The 19,928-nt window shown below is 41.6% G+C and overlaps 1 protein-coding gene across 3 annotated transcripts in view; it reads right to left on the reverse strand.

Annotated features, from left to right (window-relative positions):
• The window catches only part of LOC110508374 (far upstream element-binding protein 3), a 64,190-nt gene that overhangs the window by 15,344 nt on the left and 28,918 nt on the right, over positions 1 to 19,928 (reverse strand). The window contains exons 13-17 of one of the 3 annotated variants that reach the window (XM_021588868.2): positions 9,346 to 9,506; positions 6,734 to 6,804; positions 6,556 to 6,641; positions 2,019 to 2,087; positions 1,476 to 1,597 (exon numbers count right to left, since the gene is read on the reverse strand). In XM_021588868.2, coding sequence (XP_021444543.2) covers positions 1,476 to 1,597; positions 2,019 to 2,087; positions 6,556 to 6,641; positions 6,734 to 6,804; positions 9,346 to 9,506 — 509 coding nt within the window. The remainder of the gene's footprint in view (positions 1 to 1,475; positions 1,598 to 2,018; positions 2,088 to 6,555; positions 6,642 to 6,733; positions 6,805 to 9,345; positions 9,507 to 19,928) is intronic. The other 2 variants (XM_021588869.2, XM_021588871.2) reach the window with 2 other exon arrangements.

Here is a 19,928-nt window from a genome sequence, read left to right on the forward strand (position 1 = left end):
GGCGCATAAACTCAGCAAAAAAAAGAAACGTCCCTTTTTCAGGACCCTGTCTTTCAAAGATAATTCGTAAAAATCCAAATAACTTCACAGATCTTCATTGTAAAGGGTTTAAACACTGTTTCCTATGCTCGTTCAATGACCCATAAACAATTAATGAACATGCACCTGTGGAACGGTCGTTAAGACACTAAACAGCTTACAGACGGTAGGCAATTAAGGTCACAGTCATGAAAACTTATGACACTAAAGAGGCCTTTCTACTGACCCTGAAAAACAGCAAAAGAAAGATGCCCAGGGTCCCTGCTCATCTGTGTGAATGTGCCTTAGGCATGCTGCAAGGAGGCATGAGGACGGCAGATGTGGCAAGGGCAATAAATTGCAACGCCCGTACTGTGAGACGCCTAAGACAGCGCTACAAGGAGACAGGACAGACAGCTGATCGTCCTCGTAGTAGCAGACCACGTGTAACAACACCTGCACAGGATTGGTACATCCGAACATCACACCTGCGGCACAGGTACAGGATGGCAACAACTACCCAAGTTACAACAGGAACGCACAATCCCTCCATCAGTGCTCAGACTGTCCGTAATAGACAGAGAGGCTGGACTGAGGGCTTTTAGGCCTGTTGTAGGCAGGTCCTCACCAGACATCACCGGCAACAACGTTGCCTATGGGTACAAACCCACCGTCGCTGGACCAGACAGGACTGGCAAAAAGTGCTCTTCGCGGTTTTGTCTCAACAGGGGTGATGGTCGGGGAAGGGAAGGGAAGACATCCTCCTCCCTCATGTGGAACTTTTCCTGCAGGCTCATCCTGGCATGACCCTCCAGCATGACAATGCCATCAGCCATACTGCTCGTTCTGTGCATGATTTCCTGCAAAGACAGAAATGTCAGTGTTCTGCCATGGCCAGCGAAGAGCCCGGATCTCAATCCCATTGACCACGTCTGGGACCAGTTGGATCGGAGGTTGAGGGCTAGGGCCATTCCCCCCAGAAATATCTGGGAACTTGCAGGTGCCTTGGTGGAAGAGTGGGGTAACATCTCACAGCAAGAACTGGCAAATCTGGTGCAGTCCATGAGGAGATGCACTGCAGTACTTAATGCAGCTGGTGGCCACACCAGATACTGACTGTTACTTTTGACCCCCCTTTGTTCAGGGACACATTATTCAATTTCTGTTAGTCACATGTCTGTGGAACTTGTTCAGTTCATGTCTCAGTTGTTGAATCGTGTTATGTTCATACAAATGTTTACATACGTTAAGTTTGCTGAAAATAAAACGCAGTTGACAGTGAGAGGACGTTTCTTTTTTTGCTGAGTTTACAATGCTGTTTAGAGACAAAAGGCTGTTTAGGTCATGTTTAGAGACAAAGTTGTTTAGAGGCAGACAGAGCTGTCTAGAGGCAAAGACCAGCTTAGAGAGCTGTTTAAAGCCATTGTGAGTACAAGTTTGGCTGTGTTGTACATTACCTGAAGACCTGGGCCCTGGGTTGCCTGTGCACCCGGCCAGAGGTATGCTCCCTGCTGCCTGTAATACTCTGCCACAGCCGCGCTGTATTCTGGGAGCGAGCTCTGCTGCTGAGATGTCTGACCTTTTAGGGCACAAGCGTAAAGACATTGTGAGAAAACAGCATCAAATAACGCTATCACAATCCTATTCGTAACCTTGACTATGTCTAAAGACAACTGACAAAATGAATGAGCCTACAATTTGTTATATTAATCCTCCCGTGCTTTGCTGTAGTCATGGACAATAATCTGAGCATGGGTATTTTGGCCTGCAAACACAGAAAGGGCCATTAAGGTGGACATGGAGAATCATAATCATTGCATTATCTGCAATGTCTACTACTGGGGATATACTGCGCTAAATGCTGAACCTCAAGCTTTAATGCAGTTGCACAAAATTGTCACAATAAAGCAAAGTTACTGAAAAACAAAACTCTGAATATTGCATTTGTTCGAAAAGTCACATGGGTAAGACAGGGTTTGTAAGGTCTCATGAGCACTTGCCTAGCTTTTTATAATACTGCTCCCATGCTTTAGAGTAGTCCATCTGGCCTGCTTGGGGTCCATTGTGACCTGTACCCAAATAATACAACATTGTATTAAACATATGACAAATACCAGTGTATTTAAGACAGGCTCCAACATTTGGGGATATGTTCACTAACATTTGGGGATATGTATTTGATTTGCAGCATTTGGCCCAAAGCTGTCAGAACTCACTTGATTCGGTTTCTAAGTAGTAAACTTATATTTTAATTTTCCTCAGAAGCCCTTCTGACAATTTCCTAACAATTTTTTTTGTTATTTGTAGAACATTTCTGTTTCGCCAATGAAATTGGTTCAAGCCATAATAGACTACCCCCTTCAATTGGCTTACAAGCAAAAGAGGAGTTGGTGAACTCTAATGTGTACCTACTAGGCCTGGTTCATTCTAGGGCTGCATGATTAATCCAATTCACATCGAAATTGCAATATTGACAAGTGCAATGTCCAGCAAGAGGCTGTGTGCGATACTTTGAAATACCCCTCAGCCGCGTGCAACATCTGTTTCTATAATTTACTCGTTGTTACTTATGATTTTTCGGATGCTCGAGTGGTCTCTCACTGTCCTCCGGTTTCCACTAGTGACCACAGCCACAAAGACAAAATTGGCTATATTGTAAAGATTAATGAAAACAAACATTGCTTTCTGGTCTTGATTTAAGGTTAGCACAATGGTTAGGTTTCAAATCAGATTTTAAGATAAATAGTAGAAATAGGTAGGATTTATGATTTTGTGTCAATACAGGATTAAGAACTATCGCTGGTCAGATGTAGCAGGGCTTGAAAACTAATACGTATTACAAAAGGGAAAACCAGCCGCGAGCTGCCCAGTGAGGCGAGCCTTCCAGATGAGCTAAATGCCTTTTATGCTCGATTCGAGGCAAGCAACACTGAAGCATACATGAGAGCACCAGCTTTTCCAGATGACTGTGTGATCATGCTCTTGGCAGCCGACGTAAGCAGACCTTTAAAAACATGTCAACATTCACAAAGCCGCAGGGCTAGACGGATTACCAGGACGTGGACTGAAAGCATGTGCGGACAAACTGGCAACTGGCAATTTTCAACCTCTCCCTGACTATTAATAATACCTACGTTTCAAGCAGACCACCATAGTCCTTGTGCCCAAGGAAGAGAAGGTAACCTGCCTAAATGATTACCACCCCGTAGCGCTCATGTCATTAGCCATGAAGTGCTTTGAAAGGCTGGTCATGGCACACATCAACATCATCCCGGAAACCCTAGACCCACTAAAATTCGCATACCTCCCCAACAGATCCACAGACGACACAATCTCAATCGCACTCCACGCTGCCCTTTCCCACCTGTACAAAAGGAACACCTATGCGAGAATGCTGTTAATTGACTACAGCTCAGCGTTACAACACCATAGCGCCCACAAAGCTCATCACTAAGCTAAGGACCCTGATGGGCCGCCCCCAGGTGGTAAAGATAGGCAACAACTTAGTCCCCGCCTGTACTCCCTGTTCACCCACGACTGCAACACCATCATTAAGTTTGCTGATGACACAACAGTGGTAGGCCTGATCACCAACAACGATGAGACAGCCTATAGGGAGGAGGTCAGAGACCTTGCAGTGTGGTGCCAGGGCAACAACCTCTCCCTCAATGTCAGCAAGACAAAGGAGCTGATCGTGGACTACAGGAAAAGGCAGGCCAAACAGGCCCCCATAACATCAACCGGGGTGTAGTGGAGCGGATCGAGAGTTTCAAGCTCCTTGGTGTCCACATCACCAACAAACTATCATGGTCCAAACACACCAAGACAGTCGTGAAGAGGGCACCGACAACACATTTTCACCCTCAGGAGACTGAAATTATTTGGCATGGGTCCACAGATCCTCAAAGTTATACAGCTGCACCATCGAGAGCATTCTGACTGGTTGCATTACTGCCTGGTATGGCAACTGCTCGGCATCTAACCAGTACATCACTGGGGTCAAGGTTTCTGCCATCCAGGATCTATATACTAGGCGGTGTCAGAGGAAAAGCCCAAAAAGTTGTCAAAAAGACTCCAGTCACCCAAGTCCTAGACTGCTCTCTCTGCTACCGCATGGCAGACGGTATGGGAGCACCAAGTCTAGGACCAAAAGGCTCCTTAGCTTCTACCCCCAAGCCATTAGACTGCTGAACAATTAATCAAATGGCCACCCGGACTATTTAAATTGACACCCCCTATTTGTTTTTACACTGCTGCTACAAGCTGTCTATTCTCTATGCAGTCACTTTATCCATACCTACATGTACAAATGACCTCGACTAACCTGTACCCCCGCACATTGACTCAGTACCCAGTGTATATAGTCTCGTTATTGTTATTTTATCGAGTTACTTTTAATAATTTTTTACTTTTGTTTATTTTGTAAATATTTTCTTAACTCTTTCTTGAACGGCATTGTTAGTTAAAGGGCTTGTAAGTAAGCATTTCACGGTTCGTATTCGGCTCATGTGACAAATACAATTTGATGACCCTGTCCTCCTGCACCCGTTTCGAACACACACCAAGACCGCCCCCTTCCACTCAAGCAGGTAGTACAGTTCCTGACTGTCCAAAGTTATATTCACACTGTCCGCGTGCAGTTCTTATATTAATGCATGCGGTATTGCAAACAGACTTGTCCAATTTGTGAAAACAATGCAGCTTTCCAATTGCTTCTTAATATGCATCTACAATATGCATCTACTTTGTGAATCTTACTCTCTGAAAAAAGCTTGTTAGTTGAGGTACTTTTTTTTAGCAAGCTGTATCTAGCCACTAATGCTAATACGACTGAGCTAAATAAATATGGTATTAAATTATTTCACCATATAAATTGACTGAGAACACATTCCTGTTTACAGCAACGACCTGGGGAATAGTTACAGGGGAGAGGGAGGGATGAACGAGCAAGCTTCAGCAACCAGCCAGCAGATGGATGCAGGGTGGGATGCTGCTGGCAAGAAATTTGGCTCACAAACGTTAGCTATCTAATACAGACTGGTACCAGTGGTGGTGGAGATCTGAATGTTTGCGCAACGACATGTTCTGAATGAAAATCCTCTGCTTTTCATTCATTGCAAAACACCGTATTCCAAGTGCCCACTATTCCAAACATCGAAATAGATGTTAAGAAAATGTGTGCTTGCTTGTCTTGAACTATGGTTGTGAAGAAAGTTGTCATGGGATTTAAAAACCTTTGTTGTAGTAGTAGTAATTGCAGTAATAGTAGTAGTAGTAGTAGTAGTAATGGTGGTAGGCTACTGACTGCAGTAGTTAAGAAGAGGTACGTAATTGCAAATCATATCAATCTTTGGTGAAATAGTATTTTGTCAGAATCGTGCAGCCCTAGTTCATTCCCACCTAAATAAGTCTTACGCCTGGATGATGTTTAACACTAGCCAACCACACCTACTGCTGGGTCAGAAACATCTAAACATGTTTGTGGTGGTGTTTAACACTAGCCAACCACACCTACTGCTGGGTCAGAAACATCTAAACATGTTTGTGGTGGTGTTTAACACCAGCCAACCACACCTACTGCTGGGTCAGAAACATCTAAACATGTTTGTGGTGGTGTTTAACACCAGCCAACCACATCTACTGCTGGGTCAGAAACATCTAAACATGTTTGTGGTGATGTTTAACACTAGCCAACCACACCTACTGCTGGGTCAGAAACATCTAAACATGAACGCATCTCTCCTGTCCTATTAATGCTCTATTAGGCTCCGGTGTGAAGTCCCGCCAAGGGACAGATTTATGATTAGCTTCCCCTCCCCCAATCCTAACATAAACCACTAAGGGGTAAATGCAAAACTGACCCAAGCACAGCAACCTCTACTGATTACAGAGCATTGCCCTGAGAAGATGAAATACCCTGGACAATTCAAACTCTGACTTATCTGCTTGTAAGCATTTATGAGTCTTACATTTGAGAGATATTTGTAAGACACTGAAATTAGCCACATTTTGCAGAGTCCATCTTTATATGTCTATTTCATATAAACTCTGTGCAAAATTGTTTCAAAACTATGTTTAAGCTGAGGAAATATCGATATCAAGATATTGCTGTAGAGTTTAGCCTGGTGGAACCAGCCTGATCGCTGCATTCACCTTTGGTTTCAATGACGAATGCCACTTGGGCTCCCAAGTGGCGCAGTGGTCTAAGGCACTGCATCTCAGCTTGAGGCGTCACTACAGACAACCTGGTTCGAATCCAGACTTTCACGACCGGCTGTGACTGGGAGTCCCATAGGGCGGCGCACAATTGGCCCAGCGTCGTCTGAGTTTGGCCGGTGTAGGCCGTCATTGTAAATAAGAATTTGTTCTTAACTGCCTAGTTAAATAAAGGTTAAATAGATTTGTAAATTTTTTTATGCAGAGATCAGGCTGGTTCCATCAGGCTAGCAGAGTTGATGTTAATCGCAATACAAGAAAGGGTTACCAAATGTTTACAGGCTGTGCTTATGACGAGCTGTTGAGCAAAAGGTGACTTACTGGGGTCCTGCTGGCCTTGAGGCTGCCATGTTTGATAAGTAGTCCCCCATCCTCCTGTCATGAAGGTCTGGGCTCCACTGCCACAACTTATCAAGACAGAAAGCATAAAGAGCTACAGCAACACAAAAAAAATGCATGTAGGTACAACCGACAGGGGCGAACAGAAAGTCTGACTTACTTTTGATGAGTTGCAGGGCCTTGAGTGAAAGGGCTAAATCCAAAATTATTGTTGCTCACTATTCCTGAACCCTGGAAAAAAAAACCATACATTCAACACTGTTAACCAGAGTAAATAACACCAGGTTGAATAAATTGAAATCACGGCAGTATTTACTTAGTCGACTAACAGTTAATAATTAAAACGTTTAGAAATGTTTAACAATTTGCCTAGGTAGTCCTGTTGACTTTTCACTAGAACTGCCAGGCCTTTCAGCCTATAAGTATCTGCTAGAGAATGTTAGCATACGCCTGGCATCGATGGACCTCCCATTCTAACATTCTAATAAACAAATGACATATACAGTGCATTCAGGCAATTATTTAGACCCCTTGACTTTTTGTGATGTTACAGCCTTATTCAAAAATTTATTTATTTTATATATATATATATATATATATATATATATATATATATATATATATATATATATATATATATATATATATATATATATATAGATATTTTTTTAAATATGTAAATACTCAATCTACACACGATACCCCATAATGACAAAGCGAAAACAGGTTTTTCTTTCCTTCTTTACATAAGTATTCAGACCCTTTGCTACGAGACTCTAAATTGAGCTCTAGACAGGAAAGAGGGAAAGATGAACGGAGCAAAGTACAGAGACATCCTTGATGAAGCTCAGGACCTCAGACTGGGGTGAAGGTTAACCTTCCAACAGGACAATGATCCTAAGCACACAGCAATGCAGGAGTGGCTTCGGGACAAGTCTCTGAATGTCCTTGAGTGGCCCAGCTAGAGCCCGGACTTAAACCTAATCGAATATCTCTGGAGAGTCCTGAAAATAGCTGTGCAGCGACGCTCCCCATCCAACCTGACAGAGCTTGTGAGGATCTGCAGAGGAGAATGAGAGAAACTCCCCAAAAACAGGTGTGCCAAGCTTGTAGTGTCATACCCAAGAAGACTTGAAGTTGTCATCGCTGCTAAAAGTGCTTCAACAAAGTACTGAGTAAAGGGTCAGAATACTTGTGTAAATTTGATATTTCAGTTCAGAACATTTCTAAAAATGTCATTGTCAAACTATTTAATCCATTTTAGAATAAGGCTGTAACAAAATGTCAGGGGGTCTGAATACTTCACGAATGCACTGTATGCTATCAGAAAAACAACAATTTGGTTGTGTTTATGAAGGTCTTAGGTAACAGAATAAAAACATATTTTTTAAATAAATTAATAGCATTTTCATTAGTTTCTTAAAAACCTAAAACCACTAGTTCAAGAGTTAAATCCATCAAAGAAATCTGTTCTAATTTAGTTTGTGCAGGTCTAAAGAAACATTGTGGAAATAAGAACATTTATATTTTAATCAGATTACTAGTCTGTGCTTAGTGGCCTGAGAAACACTGTCGCGCGAGTGCTGAACGCATGGACAGTGCTGTTATTCAAAAGTGATGTTTGGAAATAGAGCTGCACCTCTTGAATATTGAGAGTTATTTGACAAAGTGTCATAGAATCTGCAAAATATGCTCTTTCTGATACGTTTTAACTGCATGAGACTCTTGAGGAGGATTTGATAAAGGAGTTGCACCTTTCCCTGCCTCTGTCAATTCCAAGCTGCACCCATCTCGTCATGTACAATTTGGCAACTGATAATATCGTCACTCATCAGACTACTGCCAATTTAATCTAACTCTTATTAAGCGTGAAATTTGTTTTGGTTTAGTTTAGGTGCAGTTTTAAAAATGGGCCGGCTTCGCAGGCTGTCTGGCATCATTCGCTTCCCGTCGCTCATCAACTCGGATAGAGTCAAGGATCTGTTCTGCATCATTCTAAAGGCTGTAACACATATCATTAGCTCCCCGTCGCTCATCAACTCAGATAGAGTCAGGGATCTGTTCTGCATCATTCTAAAGGCCTACTGTAACACGCACCATTAGCTTCCCGTCGCTCATCAACTCAGATAGAGTCAAGGATCTGTTCTGCATCATTCTAAAGGCTGTAACACGTATGATTAGCTTCCCGTCGCTCATCAACTCAGAGTCAGGGATCTGTTCTGCATCATTCTAAAGGCCTACTGTAACACGCACCATTAGCTTCCCGTCGCTCATCAACTCAGATAGAGTCAAGGATCTGTTCTGCATCATTCTAAAGGCTGTAACACGCATCATTAGCTTCCCGTCGCTCATCAACTCAGATAGAGTCAAGGATCTGTTCTGCATCATTCTAAAGGCTGTACCATGTTTCCCTTACAATATACTTGATTAGTACTAGAGGTATAGTAAATATAGTCTAGCAACATCTTCATACAGAGAATGTTATCAACCCGCAAGGCACGGAGACAAATTATTTGTTATAAACACGAGTGCCAACGCTGATAAACAGGCATAACACAAATTTAAAGAATTAATTGCATAAAGAAATATTTGTGAAAATATATTTTCAGGACAAGATATGAAAACAAGTAATTTATTGGTTGTATCACGCATTAATTCATTCAGTGAGGAGAGAAATATGTACAAAATCAAACGCCAGTGGCCAGTGGCCTACGGCAGATGTAGTGTTAAAGGCACTTGGGCTTGGGGGAACTTTTTCCAACAACTACTTACTCCGATCTTGTCATCGATGAGCTGGCGTGCTAGTTCCATCTGTTGCGGGGTGCCTCTGATGGAGAAGATGCGGACATTGGGGTCGGTGTTGTGAGGGGGGTTCCTCTGCAGCTCCACGTGGGCTCCAGACTGCTGGTTGATGCTCTTGATGGTATCTCCGCCTGGACAGACAGCACATCACATCACATGAGACCACGCACGGCTGGGAATAACACATCCTTGGTCATTATTTGACAGCGCCCTTGTCGTTTGTATGCAATAGGGTTGGGCCGATATACGATATCGTCAAAATTTGACCTAGACAATATATGGTTGAGATATCGTAATGTGCAAGACGACACTCTACTTGAAGTTTGTAAATTAAAACAGTGCAGTTCTCTCAGTTGGGCTTTATCAATATGTTACAAATTAAGCCTAAATTAATTCACTTGTTCTTATTGTATTGCTTTGAGAGTATTTTTCTGGTAAAGCAACCATAATATCATAAATAAGCACAAAAATAGCAGTGTAGTATCATTTAGTCATTAAAGGAAAATACCACTACCTGTTTTTTGGTATTTGTTTCATTAGTCCACTGTTGATACAGTCACAGAAATGTTTTGCATGTCAGAAATCAAGTTGAAAATATAAAACGTTCAAAATACAGAAAGTTTCACAGTATGACGTGTTTTGCAAACTTGATTGCTGACATGAAGAACATTTTTAGGACTGTATCAACAGTGGACTAATGAAACAAATAACTAAATATACACTGAATAAAAACTAACGCAACATGTAAAGTGTTGGTCCTATGTTTTATGAGCTGAAATACTAAATCCCAGAAATGTTCCATACGCACAAAAAGCTTATTACTCTCAAATGTTGTGGACAAAATTGTTTATGCCAGCAGCCCTCCGGATGCTGGCCCGCTTCTGGAGCCGAGGCTAGTTGAGAACGTTTAAAAATAGAAGGAAAAAAAGGAAACTGCTACATTATAATGCTATGTCAGAACATGAAAAGTAGGTTACTTGAATATCAAATCGATCTCCTTTAATGGCGGGCGTACAATACACGACTTCCGAATTCCTAAAATCTCTGAGCCTCTCACATTAAACGACCGTCTTTCCAGTAGTTTGTATTGCCAACGTAGTGGAGCGCAAACGGGGGGGGGGGGGGGGGGGGGGGGGGTCACACACTACAAGATTCTTCACTTGGCCGTGATACCACGCTGATTCACGAAAACAGTATGATGTGTTTAGATGTTTAACCTAGCTAGAACCAGCTGTAAAGCCTTAAAGTAGCCTCAAACGTTTTCAGTCAGACATTAACGCTTCCATACAGAGTTGAAATATCTAGCCAATACATGTTGAATTGAATAACATTGCTTGTGAATTTCAGAGCTGTAACGATCTGACACTTTGGATAAAGGCAAGTGCAAACGTATGCTAGTTGTAGTCTAAACATTCTGGGCAATATGTCGTCATCTCACTGGCTTCTTCTCTAGCGAGCTCTCGCTATTGCTGATCAACCTTCTCAAAACTTGTCATTGCACATCTCACACTAAATCAAATCAAATGTATTTATATAGCCCTTCTTCAGCTGATATCTCAAAGTGCTGTACAGAAACCCAGCCAAAAAAACCAAAGCAATGCAGCAATGCAGCAAGCAATGCAGGTGTAGAAGCACGGTGGTCAGCAATAGCGAGAGCTTGCTAGAGAAGAAGCCAGTGAGATGGTGGGAAAAACTCCCTAGAAAGGCCAGAACCTAGGAAGAAACCTAGAGAGGAACCAGGCTGAGGGGTGGCCAGTCCTCTTCTGGCTGTGCCAGGTGGAGATTATAACAGAACATGGCCAAGATGTTCAAATGTCCATAGATGACCAGCAGGGTCAATAATAATAATCACAGTGGTTGTAGAGGGTGCAACAGGTCAGCACCTCACAAGTAAATGTCAATTGGCTTTTATTCATAGCCGATCATTCAGAGTATCTCCACCACTCCTGCTGTCTCTAGAGAGTTGAAAACAGCAGGTCTGGGACAGGTAACACGTCTGGTGAACAGGTCAGGGTTCCATAGCCGCAGGCAGAACAGTTGAAACACTACATGAGCTATGCAGATTTTGAAAATATTGGGACGTCTGGGATGGCTCAAAGACAGGATAGGTAGCCCAATCAGATGATAACATTAGGATCATGTCATGGGAAACACTTATTCTATCATTTAAACTACAAAACATAGACACCTGACGTTTTCACATACTGTATGTTGACAATGCAGTGGTGCTGGAGATGATGAATTTGATGTAATAACATTAATTTGATCAACTAGTCCTTCACATGCATTCAATACATAAACACGGTGCATTTATAATATTATGAATCAATGGCCGAGAGGCATGGCGTTTAACAAAATACACTGAGGTGTAAGGGAATGTTGTGTGCTTATAAACTAAAAAAAGGCTGCAAAAAAAGTCCACAGCTTTCCCATAATTTGCAAATAAATTCAATAAAAATCCTACAATGTGATTTTCTGGATTTTTTCCCCTAATTTTGTCTGTCATAGTTGAAGTGTACCTATGATGAAAATGACAGGCCTCTCGTCTTTTTAAGTGGGAGAACTTGCACAATTGGTGGCTGACTAAGTATTTTTTTGCCCCACTGTAAGTGTTACAAATGTATAACCACATCACACTTTGTAAAGGGTTTATAAAATGTGGTATAACTGACACAACCACCAATGTCAAATGTGACATTACGCACTGTTAAATATGACAAACCTGTGCTTTATAAATCATATTAAATTGCCTCTTGGTAGAGCATTGCAATGCCAGGATATTGGGTTTGATACCTGTGATCACCCAGGTATGGCCTTTTAAAATCTGTTAATATTTTTTGTCTACTTCAGTTTTTTTTCCCCAAGTTCAGTTTTCCAGGTTTCAGCTTTCCCAAATTTCAACAAACCCTGGTCTATACAGTATGTCACAGAAAACCTAAAGTGACTGATCCAAGTCAGCCAGAACCAACCCATAAAGTAGCACAAGTGAGGGGTTACATTTTACTCTTACAAGCTTTTCAGATTTCAACATGTTAAAATTTGTATACCTTACACCTTAGATCAGTGTTACCCAACTCTGGCTCTAGAGTACCCCTAACATCACATATTTTTGCTGTATCTCCGGACAACAACAAAAAACTGACAGGCGACCACTACTTCAAGTAAAATGTGATGTTTTGCAAGGGACAGGTCATGGATTCTATTAAGGGCCATGGTAACAGGAGACATTTGGTCTAGGGTTTGGGAGAAGCTAATCACAGTCATTGTTTTGAAATCTTTGTCGGCTGGGTAAAAGTTACACAATTTAACTATTTTCCAAGTAATGCTTCTCTGTCATTGGATAATCTTATTATTCGGGAAAAGTAGACACCAGACAGACTTAGTGTGTAAATCTTAATGCAGAATTTAGAAAATTGTATAGTATGGTTTTCCCAAAACAAACCAAAACCTTGGTTGCTAAGAAAATTTACAACAAAACGCAACAAGAAAAGAAACGTCCCATTTTCAGGACACTGTCTTTCAAAGATAATTCGTAAAAATCTAAATAACTTCACAGATCTTCATTGTAAAGGGTTTAAACACGGTTTCTCATGCTTAAACATAAACAATTAATGAAAATGCACCTGTGGAACGGTCGTTAAGACACAAAGAGCTTAGCGACGGTAGGCAATTAAGGTCACAGTTATGAAAACTTAGGACACTAAAGAGGCCTTTCAACTGACCCTGAAAAACATGGTCCCTGCTCATCTGTGTGAGGAGGCATGAGGACGGCAGATGTGGCCATGGCAATAAATGTAAATGTCTAATGTGAGATGCCTAAGACAGCACTACAGGGAGACAGGACGGACAGCTGATAACAACACCTGCACAGGACCGGTACATCCGAACAGCACACCTGCGGGACAGGTACAGGATGGCAACAACAACTGCCCGAGTTACACCAGGAAAGCACAATCCCTCCATCAGTGCTCAGACTGTCCGCAATAGGCTGAGAGGCTGGACTGAGGGCTTGAAGGCCTGTTGTAAGGCAGAACCTCACCCGACATCACCGGCAACAACATTGCCTATGGGCACAAACCCACCGTCGCTGGACCAGACAGGACTGGCAAAAAGTGCTCTTCACTGACGATTCGCAGTTTTGTCTCACCAGGGGTGATGGTCGGTTTCGCATTTATCGTAGAAGGAATGAGCATTACACTGAGGCCTGTGCTCTGGAGCGGGATCGATTTGGAGGTGGAGGGTCCATCATGGTCTGGGGTGGTGTGTCACAGCATCATCTGACTGAGCTTGTTGCCATTGCAGGCAAACTCAACACTGTGTGTTACAGGGAAGACCTCCTCCCTCATGTGGTACCCTTCCTACAGGCTCATCCTGACATGACCCTCCAGCATGACAATGCTACCAGCCATACTGCTCGTTCTGTGCATTATTTCCTGCAAGACAGGAATGTCAGTGTTCTGCCAGAGCCAGCAAAGAGCCTGGATCTCAATCCGATTCAGCATGTCTGGGACCTGTTGGATTGGAGGGTGAGGGCTAGGGCCATTCCCCCCAGAAATGTCTGGGAACTTGCAAGTGCCTTGGTGGAAGAGTGGGGTAACATCTCACTGCAAGAAGTGGCAAATCTGGTGCAGTCCATGAGATGCACTGCAGTACTTAATGCAGCTGGTGGCCACACCAGATACAGACTTCATTTAGATTTTGACCCCCCCTTTGTTCAGGGACACATTATTCTATTTATGTTAGTTACGTCTGTGGAACTTGTTCAGTTAATGTCTCATTTGTTGAATCTTGTTAAGTTCATACAAATATTTACACATGTTAAGTTGGCAGAATAAACACAGTGAGAGGACGTTTCTTTTTTTGCTGAGTATAGTTGGACCTGGCAGAGTGTGTGCTGAAAAGATGGGAGGACAAGACAGTAGTGTACAGGGACCCGCTCTCCCATGTACAACTTCCAAGACGACCACCCAAGAACATAGCCAGTTTTCCAAGACCAGACATAGCGGAGATTGTAGCTGCAAACCGATCCCGATTCCTGCCCCTTACAACTGTAGCTGGAAAAGGAGAAAACTAACGTTCCCACTCCATAATCACAGCCATCACACAAATGCTAATCAAAACCAGTTCAGGCCAACTAGAACGTATTTCTTGATTTACAGAATAGTAGCAAACTACTCAAGTCAGTATCGCAAATTTCAAAACATTTTGGTGAAATGCCTTTCTTGCAACCTCTTATCAATATCAACGTAGTACTATAAAATAAAGGTAGATCAAAAACACACAACAAAGATAAATAAGAACATGAGAAATTAGGTAAGCTATATACAGGGTGAGTGGCAGGCTTACAATGATGGCAAAAAACAACATTTGAGAGTGCGCTGACCCTGGTGTTAGAGGGGTACGCATCTGGAGGTTGAATGTTTGAAGGGGTACGGCACAATAAAAGTTTGGGAACCACTGCTGTAGAGAATCCCCTCTGTACCCTCTCTTTGACCCTGAAAGTAAGGGAGAGTTTGTCACAATGTCTGGAACTCTCTTAAAAGGCTCCCTAACAACAGAGGTGTGAATTGCCCTCCTGCAAGACAATCGTTAGGCTCTGGTTGGGTGATGGTAAACTACTTGATGCAGCCTGATAATCACAAAGGTCTGGAACTCTCCTAGAAGGCTCCCTAGTAACCTCCCTAACAACAGATGTGTGAATTGCCCTCTCCTGCAAGACAATCGTTAGGCTCTGGTTGGGTGATGGTAAACTACTTGATGCAGCCTGATAATCACAAAGGTCTGGAACTCTCCTAGAAGGCTCCCTAGGAACCTCCCTAACAACAGAGGAGTGAATTGCCCTCTTCGTTAGGCTCTGGTTGGGTGATGGTAAACTACTTGATGCAACCTGATAATCACAAAGGTCTCCCTAACTCCCAGGGTCAGAGAGATGGTCCAGAGGGAATTTTCTACAGATACTGTCAATATATTATTACGGATTTCATCTGTGAAATAAAAGTCATACATGTTCTTCATTCCTCAATTGTAAATGTTAAAGTCTACAATGCATCATTATCCCTCAAAACAATTGGAAGTTATAATACTGTTTCTGGTCTTGTTATACATCCATAGCACAGGTGTCAATTGGGATTTTTCAACGCTATGAGTTGCATGTATAGTACGGACTATTTGATCTTGTACACATTGGCAACTAAAAGTAGAATTGCAGTATAAAAGCAAAACATATATAATGATAAAAAGAGATATAGAAACTAACAGAAGGGAAAGGTGATGAGCCATGGGTGGAAGGTTGTTCAAAGGATTCTGATGGCGTCATCTGCCTTCTTGAATCCAGCATAGACATTAGTGGGGGAGGGGTAGTTGTTGCTCTTTAAGCCTCAAGTCTATATTGCCAAGAAAACAAATGGTAGAAAAAAAAGTCAGCTCGCTGTGTGAAAGCAGAATAACACTAGGTAGGCCTACTAATGAACATATTAGGTGACTAATGACATATGTGACTCGTTTCAGGAAACTAGGCTTATGTCGTAAGTCACTACTTCACAGCAGAGCCATTTGAAAGTTTGTTTCTTTGCATCAAATTTGCATTTTTTTTGGCAGAAATGCCTTCTGGAAGATGTGAACTTTCATGTGCCTTAATAATAAACTTGTAAATACACATACAATTGTTAAATTACGAGTCTAGTTGGTTTAGCCACGGAAAAAGCCAGCAACCTTCCCACTAGCAATGATTGGCTGAGATAATGAGTGGGCAGGACATGCCGAGAAAGGAGATCAGATTGGTCTGCCATATAGAAGGCTTCTGTCTATTTGAGCTGGTCAGTCTGTGTAGGTAATCCTGTCCAACGCAGATTTTAAATAAAATGTATTGTGTAATGGAGCTGCATACGTGTTGACTCCAAAAAGTGGAGTATGATCGCTAAAGAGGTGAAGAAAACACCAGTCTCCGGATTACATCTTCAAACTATGGGCAACCATGGCATGGCATCCGTGACAGGGAGACGTGTCCATCATGCATGATGCAGTATACGGTAAGATAGTCTAGCTAGCTACATTTTCAGATATTACACATTTCTCATTTTGAAAGAAAGTGGTTTCATTTCAAGCTAAAGTGTACTGTTACCTAGCTAGCTAACTTTAGCTGACTGGCGTTTGATATTATTCGTATCCCAGAGCCATTTGCATGGCTAGTTAGAGCCTAACGTTAGCTAGCTACATTGAACCTGGTTGAACCTACTACCCAGCAGATTCATGCAGGGTAGTAACGACATGATTTGGCGCTATGCTCATTGTTGTTTAATTAGCTAACGTTAGCTGGCTGGCTTGCTAGCTAATGTTACGTGACGTGTATGATCTTACACGTTGTTTACCTAGCTAGCTACCTGTCTTAACAATACTCCACTATGCAAGTAACCATTTTGGGTGCATTCGTAAATTCAGTCCGAGTATGCCAGAACGCAGAATAACTGATGAATTTTCAAAAGCATAACGCTCGTTGAATATAGCCGGCATCAGTAAACGTCGGCAAAAAAGCGCAACAAAATTGTTGCCAGCAGAGCTGGTTAGACTGTTCTCCTGTTAACCAGAGGTAAACAAATCATCGGCCAGAGCGTCAAGCGTGCGCTCTGAACGATCCGAGAGCAAAACGAGATGGGTGGGGCTAAAGCTTAAGAGGGTGTGAACGATGCTGAATAGGTGTAGACAAAGAAGAGCCCTTCACTAGGTACTAAAACATTCAAAGGACATTTTCTCAAAGGTGAATTTTACAAGTTGATCAACTTTCAAAGCAGAATTACATTCCCATTGTTCCTAAAAAATGCAGTGTATGATATACTATTTTGTAGCTCTGAGTCTCTACTTTTATCCAATGTAAAAAATAAAAAAAAATCAATACATAAGACCGATTTGAACCGGTCGGGTCACATATTTGACACAGCCTATGAATACTGTACCGTTGGGAAGTCTATGTATAAAATAATAAACTATCACTACTTACTTTACTGACAGCTGGCCATTAGGTCCCTCAGGCCGAGGTCTCTTCTTCCAGTTTATTTTCCAGTTTATTTTTGGCACATGGAAAAAAAGTTTCTACATCGGCTGGGTTTATGAGAGCTGGAAAATCATTGTAACTGGTTACACAAAGTAGGCGGGGCTCTCAGATCAACGTCTCGTTGCCGGACAATTCTAGATTCTTCACAGGTGGCATAAGTAGGTCCCACTCCGTGCAGCAAAGACACTTGTCTTCAGTGGGCATTGAGCACTGGTACACCACCAATTTCCAGATGTCTCGAGTTGGGACATCTGCCTGATCCGTTGCCTGCTCTGTTTCTCTCTCTCATTTCTCTGTAATCTTCCATCTGTTGAAGTTCCTTGTCTGTGTATTTCGGTTCAAGTAAATAGGGCACGTCTGCAAATTCTAGCATTTCCTCCTCGTGTGATTGTATACAACCTTTTTATACATTTTATATTGAAGGTAATAAATATTTTGTCCTCTATCAACTTAATTGGGATTTCCTCAAGGCCCCATTGTGACATCACTTCGATTCACTGTAAATGCAATAATGCAACTATTGACACAGATCAGCTACTTTGACCACTTTGCAGCAACTTAGACAAAAAGTTAGTGTTTACACTGTCGTCTGCTACTCAAATCTGCTGTTTGAACAAAAAAAACTATATTCTGATAAAAAGTTACAGCTGTTTTAGTAACTGAATCAACATTTTCTGTAACTTGACTCAAGGCTGTAATTGCTGCCAAAGGTGCTTCAACAAAGTACTGAGTAAAGGGTCAGTAATACATTTAAAAAAATATTTTGCCTGTTTTTGCTTTGTCAATGTGGTATTGTGTGTAGATTGATGAGAGAAGAAAACAATTTCATCAATTTTAGAATAAGGCAGTAACGTAATAAAATGTGGAAAAAGTCAAGAGGTCTGAATACTTTCCGAACCACACCAACTCTCACATGTTCACACCATCCAAACAGTATTATAACTTTTTAAATCTTTATCAACATATAACATTTGCATAGTATAACTCAGGCTATCCTAACTTAAAATGATTTAAACACGTATCAACTATAACTATTGATGGGTTCTGAGTTCTAAAATTTAAAATATGAAGTAATTCCTTAGATTTGTGTATCTGTTTCACACCGAACAGCCAACAAACACTAAGATGTTGAATGCATCCCCAGTCTGGACGACCAGGAATGACACAGAACATTTCTAATGCTCACTAGCTTCGTCCTTCTCAGGATCATGCTCCGTGCTCTAAATAACTCAACTGGCAAGTTTGCCTGTCTGTAAAAAGAGGGGCAATCTGTACACCTCTGATTGGATAGAGTGAAGCTTTCTCCGTTCACTCGATTCATACTTCACCCGATCACTTCACATCGCACTTCGTTCCGTTTTCACATGCAACAACTGTAGTTTAGACCACAACAACTAACAACTGTTCTAGGTAGATCCAAAAAGGGTTATATTGCTTCCTTCATATATGGCACCCCTAAAGGTTCTGTACCTACACTGAACAAAAATATGAACGCAACATGTAAAGTGTTAGTCCCATGTTTCATGAGCTGAAATAAAAGATCCCAGAAATGTTCGTTATGCACAAAAAATGTATTTAGCTCAAATTTGGTGCAAAAAATACCAAAACTATAGACCACAACAACTGAACCACACACACCTACTTGCCAAAACAACTGACCACAACAACAAAAAATGACTGACCACTCAACTACTGCTACTCACCACTACTGACTAGGGATGGGCATTTGAAATGATTTCACTATTAGAATAATAAAACAAATTAAAAACAGATTCCACAAAAATAATTTTAAAGAGCTTTAGCAAGCCCCACAACTTCCCTTGTAAAGTTACCAACTAATTAATATTATTATTAGGTGTGCTTGCTGAAGTCAAAGCACAACTCTAGATTTCTTACATACTCTTCATGTTATTATTTGGTTTCTTTAGCCCGCTCTAGAGCTTCAATTATTAAAGCTATTAACAAAAAAACAACTTCCAAATGTCCAGACTGCTCCAACTCGGATTGCTTGAGTAGATACTTCAAGGCATTTATACTTTTTGAACTATAAAAAATATTTAAAAGAGCTCCCAAAGCATTTCAAATTGCGATATTTTCTTTACAAAAATGTATATTTCCCAGTTGTCAGGGTCACATCCAAATGTAGGGGAATATATATGATTAAATATGAAACTATTTGTGAGAAGATGAAATGTGATGTTAGTCGTCTAAATGAGAAAAAGTTTTTTCACGTAAAGTTAATCCAGTCAGTGGCCATTCCCCCGTGAGTACAGACATTATACCCAAACGTCATGGAAAGCCCCTTTCCACAGAGTTCTCTCTTAGTTGACTAAACGCTGTAGTTAACTACCTTTGTCGTAATGACGCCCTAGCTAAGGAGCTAACTAAAAAATAATAGCAAAGACAGTATTAAGACTGCTACTCCAATAGATATCCCTGATCACACTTGAGGGCTATGTCATGGCGACGTTGGCTAGCTAAGCTCATGCGTAGAAACAAGTAATCG

This window comes from Oncorhynchus mykiss, chromosome 28, assembly GCF_013265735.2.
Source record: "Oncorhynchus mykiss isolate Arlee chromosome 28, USDA_OmykA_1.1, whole genome shotgun sequence".
In the NCBI taxonomy this organism is placed as follows: domain Eukaryota; kingdom Metazoa; phylum Chordata; class Actinopteri; order Salmoniformes; family Salmonidae; genus Oncorhynchus; species Oncorhynchus mykiss.